General features: G+C 38.4%; 1 protein-coding gene across 5 annotated transcripts in view; it reads right to left on the bottom strand.

Moving 5' to 3' along the window:
• Nucleotides 1-6,831: 6,831 nt before the first annotated feature.
• Nucleotides 6,832-24,535, bottom strand: part of CRYZ (crystallin zeta) — a 40,707-nt gene continuing 23,003 nt past the window's right edge. For 4 of the 5 annotated variants that reach the window (XM_074334956.1, XM_019743765.2, XM_074334954.1 and 1 more), the window contains one exon: nt 23,616-24,508. In XM_074334956.1, coding sequence (XP_074191057.1) covers nt 24,344-24,508 — 165 coding nt within the window. In that variant the 3' untranslated portion in view covers nt 23,616-24,343. Of the gene's footprint in view, nt 7,468-23,615; nt 24,509-24,535 lie in introns of those variants that run through there. The other variant, XM_019743766.2, reaches the window with a different exon arrangement.

Here is a 24,535-nt window from a genome sequence, read left to right on the forward strand (position 1 = left end):
CTCTTTGCAACTTAGTCCCTACACTAATAACCCAGGTTGTCCCCTAGAGTCCAGAGAGGTATTGGGAAGCAGCACAACATAGATGACACCAGGGAGGATGGCAAAAAATGTCTCAGTAGGGGGACCAGCAGGGAGGGAATGAATTCACAGGAACCCATGAGGGAAGCAACTGCTCTTTAGTCAATTCGATAAAAGGAGGAGCTGATAGAAGAAATGAAAGTGATAGAATCAAAGTAGACTTGTCACACTGGGGGACATGAACAGGACACCTAGAATTTTGGGGAGGCTATATCTCACAGGAATTGGCAAGAGGATTTTGTAGGAAATGTGGGTCAAAATGAATGAAAGAGTCAAAATGACATTCTTTGCCTATTCCACCCTCTACCTCCCGTTGCTGGAAATTCAGACTGACCAAAGCAAAGGTGTTTTAGTCGTCCCCAAAATAAGCAGAGGTTAAGGGTGTTTCAAAGAGACCTTTTGTCCAGATTTCTGGAGAAAAGTTATAGGCCTTGTCATCAAAGCAAAGATGAAACTCTACTATAGTCAGAGCAGCAATGATGACAATACAAATAAAAATAAATTACTGGATACATGTAGTGTGTCAGGCTCTGTGCTAAATGTTTTAAATGTCATGTCTCATCTTATACTTAAATATTAGTATTTCCCCCTTTTTATAGAGAAAGGTGCTAAGAAGCAGGGAATTGAGATTTGTCCAAAGTCACATGTTTATAGGTGGTGATACCACCTCAACAATGGCTCTCAGCTCCTGTGTTATACTGTCCCCTGCAGGGTAGCTGGGGTCGAGCAAAACCACAAATTGAGGGTATCATCAAGAAGGCAGAGTATTTATGGAACTAGTGCTTCCAATGTGCTAACCACCCACACACATTATCTCAATAAATTCTTGCATTTTGGGGTGGGGAGAGGTGTTATTCTCACGGTACAGATGAGAAAATTGAGGCTCAGAGAGATTACTAGGTTGTCCAACTAAGGTGACAAAGTGAGACACAAATCAAAGCATTCTAAACCCATATTTAGGGATGCTGCCTCTGTAGCAAGTTGATTCTGATTTAGCCTCAAAAAGAAATCATTTGCCTGTATAAAATATCAAGATAACTGACTGAATCACATGAAAAAGACCTGGAAGTTTGCTTAGAAACTCAATATAAGGCCAGTTTGTGACACGGCAACTAAAAACATCAGTGTGATACTCGTTTACATTCTTAGATGTACAAGTTCTTCTGTGATCAGATTAAGTGCATTGATTCGATCACATCTGGAGCAATGTGACCACATGATAAAGTTATAGCTCAGGTACGTATCAGTCACTGCATTCTCCAAATTCAGAGGCAAGACCCAAGTTCTCAGAGTTGAGTTCTGAAGGCCTCTTCATTTAGTTTAAGGTAAGGGGGAAAGTGTTTCCTCTCATCCGTGACAGGCAGATGTGGAAACAGAGAGAAAGGAATACATTTTCAGCTCTCTCCAATGAAATCCTCACCACCAGCATCTTCCTCTTTGCAATGATGCAATATTAGGTGTAAGTCTATTAAAATGGTGAACACTCTGGAAATCATTTCATAGAAGAAACCATTGAAATAACTGGTGATGTCTAAACTAACTTTGATAAGACTATAGAAAGCATCAGTGTCATCAAATATTTGAAAGGATTTTATGCAGAAGAGAGGAGACTGAGAAGTTTCATGGGAGATCATTAGGAGAAGAAGTTATAAAATGATTTGGGGCTCAGTAAAAGAACTTTCCAGAACCAAATTTCTAATTGAGAAATTTCTAATTTCTCAATTAGAAATCCTATTGCAACAACTCGATGAGAAAGGGCACACTTTACATCCATGTTATAGAGGACATGTCCAAAAACGGAATAGATGTCATGCAGCATGTCACGCGGGGTCTCAGCTCCCACTCCCCGCATAAGAACGCAGGACATGGTAAGGCCAAAAAGGAACACTCACAGAGCAATAGACAGGGGAGTCATACCACTATAGTCTCACTGGCGGCTGGGTTGGAGACACAGGAAACAGGATCCACACGATCTGCAACCTGCCATCTGCTTCGCTGCCAACCAACCAACCCCATTTGTTAGCTGCAATCTGATCTGCTAACTGCAATCCGCGCTTGCTACTCAGCCACCATCGGCTGCTAACATAGCCATGGCAGTTATATTAGTGGCTAATGGCTAACTGGTTACAGCTGATGGCCATCCAATCACAGTTGATGGCCATCTATTACCCTAGCCAGCACCTTTCCACATGAGGCCGAGAGCCTGGAAACTGCACTCCTGGCTCTGTCCCCACAATGGGCAATGTTTGATGCTGGAGTTCTTTATCTGAAGAAATGTCCAGTGTTCTAGAGGAGATCCTCATACTGAGTTATATTGAACTAAAAGGATTATAAGGCTTCTTCTAGGAAACTTGAACACTGTGATTATAGGGTGTCATAAGTATAGAGACTGTAACAAATCCCCTCTGAACCTAGACCAGCCCTGGAGTAAGGATATCCCGTCACCTCCCTGCTGGAAGAAGGTTGAAGCTATACATTAGGTGCTTGACCCAATCCTTATATGTGGCAATTTGAAAATTTCTGTCAAGTCAGCCACTAGAGAATATATGGTTTAGGAAAGAACATGTTTTATTTTTTTATTCCTGACAGACCAAGAATCACAATTTGAAAAGGGTGAAAATAAAGAACTTAACAATGCTGTAAATAAGAATGAGTTCTGCCAACTCCACTGTGAGAGAGATGTCTGATCTGGATTTTTTTTTTTTTTTTTCTGCCTTCTTATGGTCTTAAACCAGGAGTCAAAATCCCAGAGGAAGAAAAAAATGAGACACTACGGAGTGAGTGACATGCCTGTGGCAGACGAGATCACATGGCCTGCCTACAGAGCTGAGCTCCTGGGCTCAGCTGTTTGCTGCCTTCTAAAATTGTCACATCTTATTTTTCCAAAGATGCTAAGAAAAACAAGTGTGTTAGGTGAAATTTCCTAATTTTTAGAAGAGTATGCAGGGCACACAAAAATTATCTGTGGTTAGAATTTTGCCTGTCGGTTTCTAGTTTATGACTGCAGATTAGAACTCTCCTGTTTCTGCAAAGGAAGGCTTGTCCTTCCAAGAAAAGTGGGTGAGAAGTTCATGCATGCGTGTGTGTCCATGTGGGCCAGCCGATATCTACTGGGCAACTGAAGATCAAGAAAAGTATGGACAACTACACTGGTGGAAAGATCCAAACAAGGCTCCATTAGGGTGACTCCCTCCACATGAGATTGCTCTGCAGGATCTGAAAGGCTGGAGGCCGCCCTACAACGTCCTACTGGAGCTCCTGGGTGTTCCTGTTGCATCTGAATAACAAACTTGGGAAGGCCACTGGATCTTCTGGCAATTCCAGCCCCTGTAGGTAGGGAATAGATTTTCCCCAAAGGGTAAATGAAACTTCTCCAGGTCAAGTCTGAAGAGAAGGACATCCTTTGGAAGTAGTAGCTGAGATTTTAGGAAGTTCAGCAAAGATAGAAACTGGGGATGATCATCAGGAGACTCTTGTGAATCCTTTAATTCCTTGGATATTTTTCCCAGACTGGGGAAAAGTCCTATTTCCTGTACAATATTGTTTTTCACCAACTAAGGTACAACCTTTTAGTTCATAGCACAGCTGACATCAGCCTGTTATGGAAGCTCCAACTGCACGGTCATAGGGATTTTAGCTTTGATATAAGTTTGATTAAACAACAGAGCACTAGAAGCACACACACACAAATGTTTTAGAAGAATAACTGTAGAAAGAACAGAGTTTGAGATATGGTCAGATTGTAAAGATGATGGGTATAATACACAGATAATATAATAAGCGATTTTATAATCATGTGTGTTCCCTAAAATTATAGACAGTCTTCACGATTTTCTAGATTGAGAAGAAATGGGATGAGCAACATCAGGGCTTATACATCGTTTTTCACTTACTTAGCTAATGCTCGACAAACTCAGCTATTCAGAGAAATCCATCATCATGGAGAGGCAGCCACATGATGAAAGGGCTGGCCAAGTTAGGCCAGATGGCGTCTCGCCTGAACCGCCCCTGCCCACAAATGGGTGTCAGACAAGGTCATAAATGGGCCCTAAGCCATCCAGCTTTGCCCGTGCTGTCAGTGATGCATGACAAGAATCGTGCACACCTGGGTGAGAACGAGCTGCTGCTCCTGCCCAGCGCTCTTTGGTCTTATCAAATGGCTAGCCTCCACTAATGTCTTTGGGGCAGGCCAGCCCTGAGTGACTGAGTGCTAATGACTATGAACCGGAAGGTCACACTTCTGAGTATATATATCCAGTTGTCGATCATTTCTCAAATTTGGCACCATTGCATAGGCTGCCAATTAGCCTGAATTGGCCTAAGGTGATGTTTTTAGTTGCTCCAGGCAAATCAGGCAAGCAACCAAAAATTACCATCAATGGTGTGGAGTTAAAAGCCATATCCAATTCCCACCGCCTATGTAGTCTGCTCTCTAATGACAGGTCCTCTGCTCTGCTTTCCGTGGTTCTTTGAGCAACCAACAGAAGTGGAGTTCATTACTGGAACAAGGAGTAACAACTTGTACGAATAAATCCAGCTTATTTGAGGGAAGTTGACAGACAGGATTTGTGGTGATAAAACATCTGATTACAGATAAAGACCAAAGTGCAAGACGGCCCTGCTGTCCAGTCTCCCTTGTGGATGTGAATTTTAGTTCATTATGATTACCTCCTGGAATAACATTAATTCCACTGTGTACAAAACATCAAATAGCAGCTCTGGTAAACTTGCTGAGGAATAGAGCTACTCATCAGCAATTTACATAATATTAGACCTGCCTTTTTTAGTGACTGGCAACAGTCTCAGTTCAACAGCCATGGAAATAATGAAGTTTTGCCAAAGTGCACAAGAAAATCTATGGAAGTTATAATCCATTGCATAGATTGCTAATATTTTGATAGTGTTCCTGTGATACGGATCCAAACGTCTGCAAATTTTGTAGGATGAAAAGTTTAATTTCCTGCACAGTTTGGTTTCTCTTAGCAGCAAATACCTCAATTATAATCTGTGTGAAAGCCAAGGACAAATAAAAGGAGAGAATGTTAGGATCAAATTCAGACATATACTGCCCTAGGGTTTGCTTTCTATACCTTAAACTGAATAAAATCTTGTAGTTTTCTTTCTCTCTTTTGCCATTTTATTTTTTGCTACTTATTTTTCACCCAGCCCATGTAAAGTTCACAAGAATAATGACACTCTTGACTCCAATGCATCCAAAAGTATGCACATGCAAGAAAACATAGTTTGCCTGTTCAAATCCAATTATTTCTGGAATGGAAGTCACAAGCTACTAGATAACTTACCATTCTGTGCATGTATTGATATCAATAACCTTAGGAACATAGATTGTTGATGTTCCCAGGCATAGTGACTAACCTTAATTTATTTGGTAAACATTTATTGAGATCACACCCAGGGCAAGTGATTCCTACTGTCCCAAAGTATCATTTTCCAAAACTGGTTTCACCCTGTAATAAAGAAACCTTCGAATTAAAAAAAAAAAAAAAAAAATCTCATCTATCCACCTAAAAAAGGGTCTTGGAGGTATATGTGATCTTGATCTGATGACAAATTATTTTACATCTTTTTCCTTCAAAAGAAAGCTTCCACCAGTATGTGTTAGCGAACACATCCAGAGCTGCCTTAGAAGCACTAATTCTAACACCCTACTACCACAGGCAGCTGAAGCTCAAAACTACCAGTTTCAATAAAGCTCACCCTTCACGAAGATCCTTCAGCGTTTAGGGATGGACAGTAATAGCTATAATTTCCACATCTGAGAGGTATTTATTGGATCATGGTGAGAGGGCCAAGAAAGAGAGGGGATGCAGGAAGGAGCGGGCTGTGGTTGCAAGCTATTGTCTGGTAGAAAGTCTTGCCCACTGGAAGAAATAGGTGTTTTTATGGGACGTGCCCATCACTTACCTGGCACAGGGTAGATGCTCAATAAATGTTACCTTCACTTTTCTCCCTTAAGGCTATTTCATGTTAATATAGCATTTTAAAGAACATGGAGTGTGTTTACATGCATTATGTTACTAGACCCTCACAACACCATTTGCAGACAGGCTGGATTTTATGTTTGAAAATATGAACCATCTGAGAGGTCAGATCTCGTATATAGCACTAGGTCACACAGCCAGTGCATTTTACAGTCTGTAACTCGGATCATCTGATTCCCACACTCTCTATCTCCTTTACTGCTCTGAGCTGCAAGTATTCGGTAATGTGCACCTGGCCACTTTCTATCTTATTTTTAAAATGTTCTTCACTGTGTGTCTTCATACCTTCAAGGGTCATTTATCATCTCCTTGTGTTTGCTTTTCTGTTTCCTTCTCCATTTCCCCTCATTCTCGGTTTGTAAATTTGTTACACGTGTCATGTTCTTGGGTCTGTCGTTAAAAGTTCTTTGTGCAGGATCTTAAGCTCTTCCAAGTTAAAGACACCCTGCAAACAAAGCCCATTTCATTCTGGGCCCTATTTTTCCTTTGAATGCTTTTGCTCAAATACCAAACACAACTTGTGTGTTGCTTTATGAGACAGAAACAGTTGTGCAGCTATAGCTATGATTGTGCCATTACCATTCTGAGGTGTTGATGTTGTGCTTCACATTTTTCCTGTGTTCTTAACTTGATGTCCTAGCTTGAATTTTTATTTCGCTCTAATCATTTTTTAAATTTGAAGTCTTCCTTTTTATTTTGGCAATTTCAGATGGAACGCTACATTTGGAAAAAAAAATGTTCACAGAAAAACTGAAGGTTAAATCAGTTTTATTCTGTAAACAGTGCCTAAATTATCATCTTCCCATAACAACCCGATTAATATGTTAGAGCAAAGCTGAAAAGCCAAAAACCGTACTGAAAATGTAGAGCTAGGGCGACACCGTCTGGTGAGGAGCAAACAGCATTTTGTCAACAGCAGCAAAAACTAACTTAGAAAACGGCCCTTCCTCCCAGACAGATTTTATTCCAACAAACCTATCTTTTGTGAATACCTGGTATGTCTCAGGCTCTGTGACAGGCACTGGAACTACTGATAGGGCAAGATATGATCCTTACATTCAAGAATCTAACCTCCTCCTGGGGAAGAAACATCTCTATCCACACACCTACCCAAAAAGAGATTACGATCAAGTATGTCAGCACTGTCATTGTGCTGTGTGCACGGAAGATGTTAGAAGGGACCACAGAGGCAGCTTACTCTCACGGACCCGGGAGGGCCGCACAGGGGAGGGCTGAAGTCTCGACGGATGTGTAGGTGTTGCAACGCAACAAGGTAGGAATCCTGCAGGGAATGAAGAGCAGATGGTGCCTCACATTGGGAACTAAAACAGCATGTGCACAGGCTGAGAGACCATGTGTTCACTGACCGGAAGGCTTCTCAGTCCACCTGGAGAACAGAGAGCGTAGAGAGAGATGTGGCTAGAGAGATGGACAGGGCCCCAACCCAAAAGGCCTTTGAAAGCTCAACTAAGAAGAGTGGGTTTTATGATCTGGGCGTCACGGACCCGTGGGAAGGTGTAAGCATGAAAGTGATAGGATCAGATTTTCCCACTAGAAAAAATCACCCTAGCTGCAGTGTGCAGGGAAAGAGGAAGATTAGTTAAGATCGGGAAAGTAAAGTAGGAAGCTGTTAAAAGAGCTCTAGAGAAATGAGGGCCTGAATCGGGGCAGAGAGTGTGGGGATGGAGGAGAAAGAGTTTCAGGAAAGAGCATCAGCCTATGTTACAGCTTGTTTGGAAGTGGACTCTCAGAAAAATGATTTTTAAAGCTACTTGATGTTTATATGGCTTTTATATAAAAATGAAAGGAACATTTCTTTTCCTTAAACAAAGAAAGGCGTATCTTTTAATGTAGATATCTTCCTTTTCTTTGTATGTGGTCTTAGGAAAGAATTGAACTATTTCTCATCACATGGAAGCATAATTGCTCCACAATCCAAGGACACAATTTTACAAACTAAATTTGGAAACTTTCAAAAAATGTTGATCTCACCTGAATACATTTAATGATTGCCACTTGGAAACAAGAGCCCAGAGACACCAATCTGTAGCAACAGTGCTTAAATACTTCCATAAAAAGGCACCCTAGTTCCTTGGGAAATTTGGATAACTGTAATGTTTTTCAAAGGAAGGTTAAAATTTTTAAGTGAACAGCCCTAATTATAAATTGAGAAATTAAATATAATGCAAAAGAGGCCATGATTTTCCTTGTTGTCACAATAAATTTAAGGACTACATTGTGTTCACTAAGTATCACACAAGGACATACACTTATGTTCACTTATTCAACAAGTATTTACTGGGTGTTTCTATGTATGAGCTACCATGACAGATACACATATGAAGAAGTAATATAAATCCCTCGTCTTCCATGAGTAGATAGTTCAGTTTATGAAAAGATACATATGTACATATACATGTATACACAATGTATGTCTACATATATGCACACACATATATATATGTTTATATGTAACATGCATATGTTACATCCATTTAAACAATATTCCAAACCATGAAGTGTGAAAAAATATTTTAGAAATAAACTAAAATTCTCTGCTTTATTAAACATAGTTGACCTGTAATAGTTGAAGAGTAAGATTATTTAATTCAAGTCTTTTATATATAAAAACATAACTTTATAAAGCTTTAGCATAATCTAACCATCTATATCATACTACTTAACAATATACTATCCCTTCCTTATTTAGGAACATTGAAACAAAACTTATAAAGCCTTACAAAAAGAAGAAATCAGATAACATGTCTTCCATATATAGTACCAACCTTTGGGTACTATATATATATATATAAATGATAGCATTTGAAAAATCATTTCACTCAACACATTACATGGTTCCACAAGAATAATTATTACAGAAAACATTCTTTTCAAAAACAAAATATGTATTGAACAGACTAAAAGCAGCACAGAGAATAAAAGTTCAAACATAAAGTGACTTAGTGTTGTCAGGTAATGTGGTTACAACCATCACTTGTGAATACGTATCCCACAGTAATTAAACAGGTAAGCTGAATTATTTTTACCTACAAAAATATTCGATGATCAGAAAATAAGTTATGCTTATTATGAAGTCTATTCTTGAATCATCTGCTTAATATCTACAACATGTATTTCAGATGCTAATTTAAATGTCATCAGGTGGCATTTATTTCGTATTTTGGAATTTTACATCAAAGTGAATTTCAAGAATTGGAAAAAAAAATGTAACTCCAAGTTTTTTAATAAAAACCACCTTTGGCTACATAATCTTGATCTGTCAGAATGTTTGCCACATCTCAATCTATAAAATAATGAGTCTCCAGATAAATAAGCAATATTGCCAAATATGACAGGTGTCCTGGTCCTGTCATGCCTGAGAGACAGTGATTGCCCAAAACTGGCTTTCCCACAAGCTTTGACATGCTTTACATGTGGCCAAGGGAATTCAAAATAAGAGATACATAAATACATCTTTTGATATATTGAATGAATGAAAGAAAACTTTTAAAAATCTATCGAAATCTTTGGATGTATGTAGCCATCATAGGGAAGATGGTTTAAATTAAGGTTTGATTCATATAGTCATCTGCATTTCACTCAAGCTTTTACAGAAATGTTTAGCCAGTTTCAATAAGATCACACAGATATATTCCCTTGATATTTAGAGATGCAGTCTATTTTATTATAAAATACATAAACTGTTGAATGAATGAATGAATGAATGTGAATGACATCAGTTCAATGAGTGAGTTGGACTCGATTAAACCTTTCTTCCAGCACAAGAGTACACAAAAACACCATCATCTCTCACTGGATTATACAACGGCCTCCTTAGTGGTCTTCTCATTGTGATAAAATTAAGTATTCTCATTGTGATAAAATTAAGTTCTCCCAATTACAGGCATCCAAGCCAGATTTGAACAACAGAAGTTAATGGGGCGATCTTCCTGACACGTGGCCATTGCACTGGTAGGCAGCATTGTGGAGACCTTGGTTTTTTCTGCATATGCTCTGGTGTCTTAGTCACTAACTCTTTGGGTGGTAAGAAGTGGATGTGGTGTTGCTGGTGGTTTGCCAATCCCTGGATTGCAGCTAAGTGGTCCTTCTAACTCCCCTCCTTCTTGATAGGTGCAGAGATAGCAACTCCCCTTGGCAGGTACTTTACAGCTTTATTCTAAGTCATTACTGGAGGTCCTGCCTAGACGCTATCCTCTTTCCTTTTCTGGTGATGTCTGAGCACTTTCTCCCTGTATAAACCACTTTTTGCTTTACACAAGAGTGTTTTTATTTCTGTATCCAAACCCTAATGCATACACTTTTCCATCTACCTCAGATTAAAATTCTAAACATTTCCACTGATCTACACGGCTCTCTGCTACCTCTCTGATGTCATCTGCTACTCTTCCTCTCCTTCATTCCAACCCAGTCAGGGCTCTTTGATCCTCCTGAAACACACCACACACACACTCCTTCCTCAGGGCTTTTGCACTTGCTTTTCCCTCTGCCTGGAAAGCTCTATGTCCAGATATCACCTGCATGACTGACTCCATCATTTCCTTTAGGTATCTTGTTCAAATACGCGTTATCACCTTCATGGAGAGGCTTTCCTGACTACACTACATAAAATAGCAACGGCTCCCCACACTCCCTCGCCCCTTACTCTGCTCTATTTCTATGTATAGCTCTTATCATCACTCAACATACCACGTACTTACCTGCCTATTTGCTTTCTGTCATCTCTCTCCACCAAAATGCGAATAATATGAAACCAGACACTATCACGGATGTATAACCTGCCTGTAGAGCGATGACTGGCTCAAAGTAGGTGCTTAATAAATATTTGTTAAATGAATGTTTATTTGAAGTACTTATGAAAGTTTTTAGTCAGATGGGCAAGCTAGAGGTTTTTACCATTTACCAACCACTTACTATATGGCAGGTACTCTTTTCTACCTTACATGAGACAAAAGACCACCAACCCATGCCTGGATAAACAGAGCAGTGGGAGTCAGACGAGTCAATAGGTAGTCAATTGTACCTTGATAAAGCTGGAAAAATAGATAATTGCAATCCATTTGTTCATCCAACATATATTTATTGAGTACTTAATAGAAGAGAGCTAAATTTTTTATAGGCTTTCTATGTGCCAAGCATTGTGCAAAGGCACAATAAGACTTACCTAATATACTTTTTATAACAATCCAATAAAGTCGTTATTATTCCTGATTTCCAACCGAGAAACTGGAGGCCTAATAAAGCCAAGGTTGCCACACTAGTGAAAGATAAAGGCTAGATCCTAGTTCTGTCTGACTCTATATTGTTATTCTGCTTAAACAAACATGGAGAAGAGCCATCTCACCTGTTAGTGAGGTCAGAATAGCCTTCCAAGTAGAAGTAACACATAAGGTAAACCTTCAAAAGTAACATGCTGGAATTAGGCAAAGATTGGAGGGTAGGACATCTTTGGGCTAAATGAGCATCGTGTGGAGAATCATGATACTGTACTTTCCGTAAAGAAAGAAACATGGGTCTTCCGGGTCTTTGTTTTCATTACTAAAGTAGGTTAAATTGTGGCTGTTTGAATGAGTTACTGAAATACAATTAAAAAAATGCACACACACACACATTGTAAACAATAGCAAAATCAATTTAAAATATAACTCAATTGTGCAATGCAAAAAATCAGCATGAAGGAATTACATATAAACATAAGATTGAGGAATATCTAGCATTTCAGATTTTAACAAAAGAGATATGATTGCCTATAAACATTTTCCATTTATAGCACATAATTGAATAACTTATGTGGCAATTAAATTATGTGCCAATTAAATAGAATTGCAAGCTTTAATAAAACAAGTTTAAAACAAGTGGAAGTTATTACTGAAGCACATAAATTGCTTTTTTTACCCTTACTAAGTTGAATTGACCCATTAAAAAGTAATACTGACCTATGTTATGCACTTTCTGTATGTAGAACATAAGTGTAAGAGTTAGGCTGATAAAAGTTTTCAAGGTATAAATTATATAAGGTTAAGAGGGTTTGTTGCTTGCTTCATCCAACCGAAATAATAAGGAAAAATAAATGTTTTAATGGATTGGTTTTACTTTTATGTTTTTAGGAATTCCATTTTTTCTCTTACTCATCTAAAGTGAAGTTTTCTTTGAAGCAAGATGCCCAGAATCTAAGTGAAGTTTTCTTTGAAGCAAGGTACCCAGATCTAAGTTTTGAAAGCACATAAAACCAACTTTTCCATACCTGATACAAATGTCAAATTTCCAAATTATAGTTAATGTACAAACGTGTGCTTCCTTATGTGTTCTTCTGTGATACAATTTAAACTTAAAATTATATATGCATATATTACCTTGTGTATATGTATGTTTGTATGTAAAACTTGAAAGAAAATTTCCCAGGTAGGAAAACCAAACAGACCATCATAATCCTTTACTCCTCAAACATCCGAGGGCCTGCTTTCCTGTAGTACTGTGCTCGGTCTCACTCCTCACCTCGAGAAGCTTAAACTCTAGGGCAAAGGAATTACATCAAAAGAGGAAAATATTCACTCCTCCTGATTAGCAACTGCCGATTATACTAAGCTTCAGCCATTCCTTCTCCTTTCCTATCCTGTGGTTTATAGCAATTTGCTTTCCTAAGGGTTTGAGTGACACCGGATGAGCAGCTGCTCCCACATTCTACCTACCTCCCAGAGGGATAAATGCTTTGCTCGTTTTCTAAATACTGCACACAGAGCTATATACAGATCATCTAAAAATCAATCAAACGATTCATTTCAAAATATATCTGGAAAAGGGGTATACATGGCACAGACAGGAGTAGAGGCAGGAAAGTTTTGGGTTTGAAGGAGAAATTACAGAAGGTGCGCCAGCCCCTACTGCATATGATTGATATTTCATTGGGTAGATGAAGCGAAGTGATGAAAATAAAGCTGGAAATTGGAAATTGACTACGGGTTTGATCCAGGGTTAGGGTTCAATGAGTGATTTTTGTAGAAGGATGATGGTTCAAGGTAACTGAGGGTTTTCTGGTGTCCACCGAGGCTTGGTGGAATGTGAGGGCTGGTTAAGGGCAATGGACTGACAAGTGACGAGGGATCAAATAAATGGGGGACTGAATGAAGTCCAAGAGCAGGTGCAATTAAAACAGGGCAAAAGGACTTTAAATGACCTCTGCTCTGGAAGCTGTTTGCTCCCCTCTCTAGCCACTTTAGAAAGGCGTATTAACATAAATTTTCCCAGTCCTCACCATTTGGGGACTGGAAGTGAGGCAAACAAGGTCACAGAAATAGTAATGACACCAACTCTATGATTTCCGTGAGTCCGGTGTCTGGTTTAGGGCATCCAGCACCCTGAGAAATCTTCCCCAAGTATTTCTGGGGGGACTCAGGCTATCGAGACCAAGTCTACTTTCCCTGGTCCTGTGGTTCCAAGAATGCTAGTGCTGCTGCTAACTTTTCTCGTGTGTACCCCAGTCCCTTGGTCTGCCTCCGACACTCTCCTAGGGAAAACGAGCAGTGCTAGGACCCACCGCGTACACATTCCCTATTCTTCAGTAAAATCAGTGTTCTGAACTTTTACTTCTCAAACGCATTGTTTGAGTACATTTTCATGCAGAAATAAGGTACATTCCATGAATCTGTGTGTAATACATACTTATCAATTTATTCTACAAACGTTTGCTAACTGCCTTCCATTGGTGAAACAGAGAGATGGGTTTAGGAAATGAAAAACACAGCCCCCGCACTCAAGAAATTCACATCACTCTAATCAGGGACGCAGGCAAAGAAATAGTAATTTGCAATAGTGTTAAGTGTGCTTATTTGTTTCTGTTTGTGGGGTGTGTGTGTGCGTGTGTAGACCGGTCTTCTTTCACAAAGAACATAACACCCTTGGCAGAGCGGCGAGTGATCAGATTTACTCTAGGAGCAGAGAAAAGGTTCATAACTCTGAGTAGGGGCGGTCATGGAAGATTTTCTTCAGGAGGTTATCACATTGTAAGGCTGAAATTCCAGGTGCTGCCTTTAAAGGTGCAGCGCCTCCTAAAAAAGGAGCCGAAGGAGGAGTGGCAGCAACAGGAGGGCAGGAGCCAGCACCAATTAAGGGTTGTTCACAGTGTTTCTTAGGACCTCAAGGGTATTTGTTAACATTTGCAAATGCCTAGGACCCACACAATCCCAGAATCAGAACAGGAGGCGGGATGCCTAGGAACCTGCATTTAAACAAGCTCCCCAGGTGAGTTTTATGCGTAATAAACCGTTTGAAAGTTATTGGCCTACAATGTAATATGCAGGATGCTGATGCCAGGGATGCTAATTTAACTCATTTATTTTTTTCAAGCTTCCAGTGCAGCAAAGGGTAATAATATTTTAAGATTCCAGAAACCCAGGGACATGGTACTTCTGGGATTAATGTCAAACCATGGGCAGTTCTCTTTGATGCAAAGCCAAGTAACAAGAGAGACCAATAATCGTGACAGCTAGTCTTTACTAAGCACTTACCATAAAAACAAACAAACGAATGTAAAAGCTTAGCTGGAATTCTCCTACTCTTGCCAGATGTGCCACCCACTTGGTGGGCAAGGCTCTCCACCCACTTAGTTCCTTTATCAACTGGATTGGCTACACCCCATCCTGTCCTCAACTTATTGAGTCTTACCTCTCTGCCAGCTTGTGAAACTCTTCAAATAAACCAATCACACACACCCCCACGGGAGCCAGGGGCTACTCAAACCTCTTGTTACTACAAAACTTGCCTCCCACAAGCCCTTCTGGTGCTTTCTGCTCCCATGTGCAAAACCCATATGGCCTGTCTCTTGGCATTCAGTGCCATCTTCCCCAGATTGTGAGTATATGTGACTAATAACTGTTGCCAATCTCATTTGACCAGTGTTGGGTGTTGTGTGTTTAGCCACCACATTCCTTAGGGTGGGGGATCCCTCCTTCACCAATAGGGTAAACAGAATAGGACCATTTTGAGCTGGTTCTATGGTAACAGTTTGTGATTGGGAAGAATTCAATTCTGAACATAATGATTTTGAGAAGTCGGTGAAACACCCAAGTGATCAGTCCATTCATCCTTAGAACAGGTTGGAGATAAAGGCTCGGACACCGATCACAATGAGATGCCACCTCACTCCGGTCAGAATGGCATCATCAATAAATCAACAAACAAGTGCTGGCGCGGATGTGGAGAAAAGGGAACCCTCAGGCACTGTTGGTGGGATTGCAGATTGGTGCAGCCACCATGGAAATCAGTATGGAGGTTATCTCAAAAAACTGGAAATGGAACTATCTTATGACCCAGCAATTCCAACCTTAGGTATCTACCTGGAGAAATCCAAAATGCTAATTTGAAAAAATATGTGCACCCCTATGTTTATTGCAATGCTATTCACAATAGCCAAGATGTGGAAACAACCAAAATGCCCATCAGTAGATGACTGGATTAAGAAATTGTGGTACATTTATACAATGGAGTCTTACTCGATGATAAAAAATAATGAAATCTTACCATTTGCAACGATATGGATGGACCTAGAGAACATTATGCTAAGTGAAATAAGTCAGACGGAGAAAGACAAATACCATATGATCTCACTTACATGTGGAATCTAAAGAATAGAATAAATGAACAAACTAATCAGAAACAGTCTCAGAGATATAGAGGAAAAACTGAGGGTTGCTAGATGGGAGGGGGGGTGGGGATGAGGGAGAAGGTGAGAGGATTAGAAAACACAATCGGTAACCACAATATTGCCACGGGGATACAAAAGACAGTTTGGGGAATATAATCAATAATGTTGTAAAGATTTTGTAGGGTATTTGATGGACACTTGTCTTATTAAGGAGACGACTTCATGGACAGTGTAAGTGCCTGACCACTGCACTGTACACCTGAAGCTGAGTAATACTGAATGTCAACTATAATTTAATACCCTGTTTCCCCGAATATAAGATGTAGCTGGACCATCAGCTCTAATGCATCTTTTGGAGCAAAAATTAATATAAGACCCGGAAAATAAGACCAGGTCTTATATTAATTTTTGCTCCAAAAGACGCATTAGAGCTGATGGTCCCCGGGTCTTATATTAATTTTTTCTCCAAAAGACGCATTAGAGCTGATGGTCCGGCTAGGTCTTACTTTCGGGAAAACATGGTATATATGCAGTCACAATAAGTGGAGTACAGCATAAGGAATAGTCAGTGGAATTGTAACAACTATATACAATGTCAGAGGGGTAGTAGATTGGGAGGGGGGGGTTATCACTTTGTGAGAGGTGTAAATGTCTAACTTTTTACATTGTTTTGTACACCTGAAACAAATAAATAAAATAGAAATAAAAAGAAAGCATACCAACAATTAAGAGGTGAGTGTAAGGAGAGATGTTTGAAAAGGAACCTGAGAGAGACCAGGGATATGAGCAGAATAATGTTCTGAAAGTGAGGATGGGAAAAAACTGAGGTGTTTATATTTTTAGAGAGATGATGAAGCTACAAGATTCAGGGGATACCTGATAGAGCAAAGTTCATGAAGAGGCCAGAGCAATGTAATTCAAAGAAAAGATGGAGGCATTATGCTTAAAAAGAAGGGTGGGAGGTGGTCATCACTTCTAATGAAACAGGAGATAAAGCCAAAAGGATGCAAATACATCCGTAAGTTTGAATAGGGTTGGTATTTTCTTTATTGTGAAAAAAAAATTCCAGATAAATTGCCTGCCAGTGAGTGGAACAAACTCTGGAAAACAGTGTTCCTCATTTGGTTAACTAGCAGGCTGACAATAAAACGGTAAAGAATTCCAGCAACTTCAGAGTTTTCATTTGTGTGGAAATGTAGATTGATAGACATAAAAGGGAACATAATCTGTGAAGCACTTAGAAGCTACAGTGATGGGTCTATAAACAAGACTACGTGAAACCATCTAATAAACTCAAAACTTACTCCAGACTAAAAGAAACTACAAGGCATATAAAAACTCAAATTACATGAATAAACTGTGAAACAGAATTATATATAGTGTTAATTCCTAAGCAAAATAATATTTCACCGGATAATACATGGGTACTATTTTGTTCAAATGCATTTGTCACACCTACTAGAAGTGCTTTGATTAGAAGTGATGCTTACAATTGGATTTCAAATGGATGCTGCAATCAAAATAAACATCCAAAACAAATTGATAAGCCCAAGTTCATCTTGGGTTTTTTATTAACCACAAGTTAAATCTTGAAAGTTCATTACTAGAAATGTAAACACTATCTGATCCCCATGATCAGATAGTTTTCATCACCTGAAGAATAGTTTATCTTTTTAAAACAAAATGGACTATTTGATAAGGACAATTTATTATTTCAAAAACAAGAAAAAAATAAATCACTATGATCCACTATGTACAAATTTAATACAAATACATTACAGCTTTTTACAGAGCATGTAAAGAATAAATCATAAATTATCAGCACAGGTAAGAACTAATTCTGAATGTGTGGACATACTATTACAGAAGATTCTAGGTAAGATATATATAAATAGCGTGGACAGAAAAGGGACCACATGTCAAACCTGACAAGCTCAGGAGACTGAATAAGATGGTTGTTCCTAACCAAGGTGAACCATAGAGGGAAGTCACATCCTTGGCCGGTAGCTTCCTTGACAAAGATCAGTCTTTATCTTAAATGAGCCTGTCTGTCATCTTTTTGCATCTAAGGTAACACACCCTTGGAAGGTAAGAGTAATTCCTTTCTCCACCCCTTAAGGGGTACAACCCCCCACATTAGAGCAGGAAACTACAAAATCCCTCATTGTTATCTTGTTCCCCAAATACCATCTCTATGTGCTGTAAAATGCTATTAAGTATCCTGTACTCACCAACGTTAAAGAAGTATGTGTCTCTCCATTTTTCTTTTTATCCAATCCCAGAGATTTTCCTGCTTTGCTTTCTCCCACCCCCTTAATGGATTTCATGTATCCTTCCTCCTTTGATTCTAATGTATAAAATAAGTTGCAAAACAGCCATTTTCTGGAGCATTTTCTTAATCCATTGAGACTTTGCTTCCTGGCAATTGTCATCAGTTTGGCTCAAATAAACTCCTTTAAGCTTTTTCTTAGGCTGAATGTTTTCTCACTGGCAATAGTTTAATATCAAAAACCAAAATAAATGTCATTAAATTTCAGAGTATATTATTTAGAGCCTAATATTTATTACTTTGGAAGGCATTTATCTTAAAATTTAGCTACTGATTTGTGAAAAATAACTTTTTGTTGAAAATATTTTAAAATGTCGGAAAAATAAAAGGTCGTGGGGGAGGGGAGATATTTATAACTTCACCACTAACACAAAATATTTTGATAAATATCTATCAAATATCTCTTGAAAGGCAGAAGTAAACATGGACAATTATATAGAAGTGGAATTATGTTAAACATATTCTGTATCTACTTTTTAAACTTAACATTGTTAATACTATGCCTTGAACATCTTCCCATGTTAGGAACTATAGATATACAGAATCATAATAGCTACACAGTATTACACCATGTAAATATATTAGCTTTTTAATCACTCCATTGATGGAAATTTAGGTTGTTTCCAATATTTTACTATGATAAGCAATGCTGCAATGAAAATAATCTTGACGTATGTCTCTACAGACATGTCTATCTCTTTAGGATAAATTCTTATAGTGTAATTAAGGAGTTCAAGAGGGGTCACATTTTAATCTTAAAGACATTGCCTATCAGCTAGTTCTCCAGAACAGAAACAATTTTATATTCTCATCAACAGTCCACAAGTGTCCATTTCTTGTATTACTAATGAGGTTGAACAACTTTCCATAAGTTTGCTGGCTATATGTACCTATTCTTGTATGAATTATCTACCCATGTCCATCTCTCTTGTGGGAATGTTCATTATTTACTAATTAATTTGAAAAATTCTTAAGTTTATTCATTGTTATCTGGTTTTGGAGATCTTTTTTTATTTTTCCTACTTTGCTGTTTCTTTTATAGTTTGGTAAAACTATAAAAGAAAAATGGCTTTTGAGTAATGGTATAAGAGGCTTTTCACCTCTCAAATAGGTAGCCAGTTTTACTGAATTTTCCCATTGAAAAGCCATTTTTATCACCCACAAAAGTGAGAAGCATTTTTAGACTCTATTTTGTTCCACTGGTCTAGTTATCCTTGGACTAATATCACTAGTAACTCTAACATGGTAAAAAATTTTCATATCTGCTGCAATTTGTTCCAACTCATTACTTTTTTTCATGAATATTTTTATGGCTATTTGCCCATTTTTCCACTAAAAAAACTTCAGAAATATTTTTTCAGGTTCCTAAAAAGTCCTATTAAGATTTTGATTGGAATCACTTTGAATTTCTAGAGTATGACAGGAAGGAAAGTCTTTACATGAATCTGACTAAGAATTCTTCCTTTGAGTATTCTTTTAAATCCCCCAGGAAGGTTTTACAGTTTTCTTTTTAAAGGTCCTATATGTTTCTTGTAAATGTCGTCACTTACATTTCACTGCTTTTTAAATTAGTAATAGTAGTACTGTTATTGTGAATATTTTTCCATATTTTTCTAACTGATCAACTGCTTTATATTAATTTTTGTATATTTATTATGCAATTAACCACCTTTCTGAACTTATTAATGGTTTCTCCATTTGTTCTCTTGCATTCTCCAGGTTTTGAATAATATAACTATAAATAATGATTCTTCTGCACGCTTCCTTCCAACATCTAATTATGTGAAACTTAAAATTTTTAAAGATATCTTACTACTAGTTTTCATTAATTTTGCATAGACATAAATACCATCAGTGAATCAATTTAGTTCTTGTTGGCTAGCTCAGGAAAGTTTTAATTATTACTTCTTTCATTTTACTGGTTTTTTTTGTGGGAGCACACTTATAGTTCAAAGGTTGCATTTTTTTGTTTTTCATTTGCTCTATTTTTTTTCTCATCTCTTTTCTATACTTTTTTGGAGAGGGATCAAATTACCCGTATGACCAATGAAGTTTTCCAGTGTCAGCTATGCTGATTCATACCTCCTATGGGAACAGCATGTGGGGTTTCCTTTCACTTTTGCAAATTTCAGAATACTCCGTTTATTCCTCTTCTTTATTTTAACTTATTCTTCCTTTACGGCAGGCACGTAACATTGAAAGAATATTTATTTAAGCACTTTGTGTAAGACAGAGTGCTAAGTATTTCGTAGACATTATCTTGTTTACTTCTTACAAACTCTAAGGTAGATATCACACCCATGTTACCCTGAGAAAATTGAGACTCTGAATGACAAAGCAATTTTCCCAGGACTCGACAGCTAGTCAGGGGTAGAGACAGGTCTTACAGCCAGGCCTCCTGCCTCCACACCCACGCTCTTACCAACTCTACCAGAGGGCTTCACATGCCCTTGGCTTTCCTCCCTGTTCATGCAGCAGCTCAGTTCCTTTCAAATCTACACCTGGAGTAAGGTGGCCGCATAAGTACCTCGTGTCAATGCTAGTGCCTGCTGGACCAAGGCATGAACGTCTGCGGCTCTGATTCCTAGATAATCTGGCTCTGCGGCAGTCAAGCACTTACTGCAATCCGGCGGTCCTCCACTCTCCACCCATTTGCAAGGCTTTCTCTGTGCAACGGTACATCCAAGGTACAAAGTCCCCCGCCCTCCTGAATCTGCAGTTGTACCCCAAATGGAAACCTGTAGTCTCTAAAGGGCAGGTGAAAGCAAGAAGCTGAGAGACACTGAGGGATGGGCATAAATCTCCAGCTAGCTCAGTTATTTGTGGCTAAGGAGTTGATATTCTAGGCAGTGTACCTCCTGTGTCTTGAGTTGGAAGCAATGACTGAGTTGAGGTTTTTTCCTATCTACTCTGCAACTAATTTGGGTCAATGAATCAAATGACTGACACTGGAGTTAGTACAAATTCCCAATGGATTTTGGCACAGGGTTTCCTCTTACCTTTAGTTGTCTAGTACTGTTGCAGTCTCTGTGTGTCTTTCTACATGGAGCTGGGAAAGGACAAATCCAGGACGTGCTGAACGCTCTTTAATGAGCATCTGTATCATGCAGTGGGTTTGGGATCAAGACTCACTCTTACATAACATACATGGGACTGTCCCCAGCAACACCTACTGGTCAATGACAAAGATCAAGGTGTCTTTAGATTTCTTTCTATGATATCACATTTCCTAGACTCTTTCCTTGGATGTAGGAAGTTCCCACAATATGAGCTATTCCTAAAGCCCCATGGATCAATGAAATTGTTTTATGATCACTTTCAATGACATTTTAGAAATGTATTAAATGGTAGTATTGGAAAGAGAATTAAGGATTGAGCTGAGAGGGGTTTTCCTTTCCGTGAGACATGGTTGAAGACACAGAGAACGAGGCCAAAGTGACCTAATAGGTTTTGCTGTTCTTGATAGTTATCTTATACAGAAAAAAGCTCTTTACACTGTAAGTTTTGGCACACAATTTCTTGCCTCAGTAAAGCTGAGCTAAGGATATTTAAAAATGCTACCTTTCCCTTTCAGAAACATCCAAGTGATTTTGTACTTCTCTGGCTAAAGCCACTATGCATAGAGGGAGCTAACAAATAAATACATCAAAGACATTAAATGTTAATTGAAATCCCAAGCTACACTAAGAGCTCCTCATCTGTGTTTCCAGGTCACCTCTTGTGATGGTTAGTTTTATGTTTACAGAGTCATCAGCTGACTTTAAGTAGATTTCCCTCATAATGCAGGTGGGCCTCATTCAATCAGTCAAAAGTCTTAAGAACAAAAACTGTGGTTTCCCAGAGGAAGAATTCTGCTTTCATACTGAAATATAAAAGCCCCACTGGCCTGCCCTATAGATTTAGACTTGTCAGCCCCCATAACTGCATGAGAAAAAAATTTAAAAAGAAATCTCTTTATACATACATACATATGTATGTATAATATATACATGTATATACACAATAACCTACATGTATATATACAATACTCTAAAAATATGTTTTACTTGGTTCTTGTCCCTACTCAACTCAAGGATGTCTTATACATCTCAAGGATGTATACACTTGAATGTCTTATACATCTTTGAATCCTCAAATTCTAGCACGTGCCTTCAGACTCTTAAGTACTCGATAAATATTTTGAAGTAATGGATGAATAGAATACTCCCTTCATAAAAAACTGTCAAATTGGGAGATAAGTGACAGCTGAGGCAAGGATGATGCATAGGGTAAGAAACTAGGAATCTCAGGTAAAATGAGGCTTAAAAGCAGGCAGCTCAACGCCCATGGCAGCCGGACGTACAGCAAGCCAGGAAAGCCAAAGGCCTGGAAATTAAAATTCAGGTTTTATATCCAAAGGCTACTCAAAAATGTTAGCTGAGTTTGAGCCTATGAGTCATGTGACACTTGGTATGTCGTTTCACCTTCTTAAGCTTGGGGTGGCTGATCCATCTGGTTTCTAACACAATTTATGATTCTAAGCAAATATACGTCTAAGGTCAAAGCAAAAAGGAACAGAAGTTCAGACGGTTGAGACGTGACATAATGCTTGTCGATTCTACTGGTTATTCTCCCCTGTGGTCAGGGACGACAGCACTGGTGACTGGTATAGTAGCCCTCGGGCTACAGGCACCAACAGAGCAGTGAGTACAGTTGGCTGAAAACTGCGACAAGAATAGAACTAGAACTACAAGGAGATTCGTACAGGGAACGTGTCCAATGTTACATAATCATAAATATACTAGTCCAGAAAGTTTGGCTAATTTTGCCTTTGAAATGCACGGGACTGTGTCAATGGATTGTGAATTATTAAGTCAGCAGTGTGCTTTAGCTCATTCTATATAGATAAGGTGAATGTGCAAACAGATTACACTGACTTTTACAGAATAATTATTCCTTGGTTTTTTACATGGGAAGAAATCCTTCATTTTAGGATGTATATGAAATGCTAGTCTCTAGATTCATGACATTGCTTTTTAACACTTTTTTCAAACATGTTTTTTTACAGGATGCTGACCTGTAAAAGAAATAGTGAATAAACTTGGAAAATGCTAATAGCCAAAACACTTCAGCCATGGCCCTTTCAGCCAGAAGCCAAAACAACCCTCAATTGTAGAACTTAGCAGTGCTTTCTGTTCACTATTAAAGCAGGATTTTGTGTTCAAACTGGAAATACGATTGTCATTCAAAACAACAAATCAGGTCAAGAGAAGCAAGCACTTAATGCAGCAGCAGACAGGAAGCTGTGTTCATGTGAAGGAAAACCAGAACATCAACAATCAAACCTCATTTCCTTGGGCTTAATATTGATGGCAAGATTTCTACATAATCATTCCTTTACTAAATTTAGACAAAGACTTCAGCCCCGAACACTGTTAGGAAGGGCCATCACGAGTGATGTAAGAGTGAAGTAAGGCGAGGACTGCATCAAGACAAACCAGATAAACAGTTTTAAATTTCCTATAGAATTTACTGCAGGTTTCCACGTTATAAAAACAAAGGCACATCATTCTTAATGTGTCAAATTTGTTTATTAATTTAAATAAAAATAGGTGACCCCCATTAGACAAACAGATAATTCTAAATCTAATTTGAAATCAAATCAATCTGTAAGTATCTATTTGGAGACTATACACCTGGCATCATATTATACCAAAGATAAGGCTGCTGTCTTCACAAAATATATGGATTATTGGTAATCAACCATTAACAAAGTAAATATTTAGGGAAATATTGGAAAACTAATAAATTTCTCGGGACATTGTTTATTTTGCCCTTCCAAGAGACCTGTAGATCTCCATGAGATTAGTTTGGAAAAGGGGTCTTGTTTAGTCTAGAAAATCTTCAGAGTCAAATACAATTCTAGGCTAATTAGAGACTGAAGAAGCTTTATGAGAAGAATACAGTCTTGGAAATCAAGCAGTGTGATTTTTAATTAGCATGTTTTAGTCAAAGGTATGAAATGAATGATCAGGAATGTCTATAATGCATGCCAATGGCAATGACAACATTCTATTTCCTACTATGACGACTGCTTGATTACAGGTAGAAGGCCTAAGGAATATTGCCAGCTCTAACACAAATTGTACTCCAATACCCAGGATCTCTAAAGACAAATCTTGTTTTTTAATATGAAAAACTCAATGAATCAAATGAATGCTAATTAAAGCAAAGACAGCATAAGTAAAACTGGAGTAAGAAACCTCTAATTACATAGGAAATACATGAAATAATTAATCATGATATGAGAAGAATCATTTTCCCAGTAGCCCCACTGCTATGAATGATATTTTTGTGAGCCTGGGCCACCTTCTCCAATGGATACTGAGAACCTATTACAGGTCTCAACCAACCAATTTCCATTCCAGCTTGAACGACTGCTGCAAATTGCTGAAATTCCTCCTAAGTGAAAGAAAAGGTGTTTTGTAG

This window comes from Rhinolophus sinicus, linkage group LG06, assembly GCF_036562045.2.
Source record: "Rhinolophus sinicus isolate RSC01 linkage group LG06, ASM3656204v1, whole genome shotgun sequence".
NCBI classification, from domain to species: Eukaryota; Metazoa; Chordata; class Mammalia; order Chiroptera; family Rhinolophidae; genus Rhinolophus; species Rhinolophus sinicus.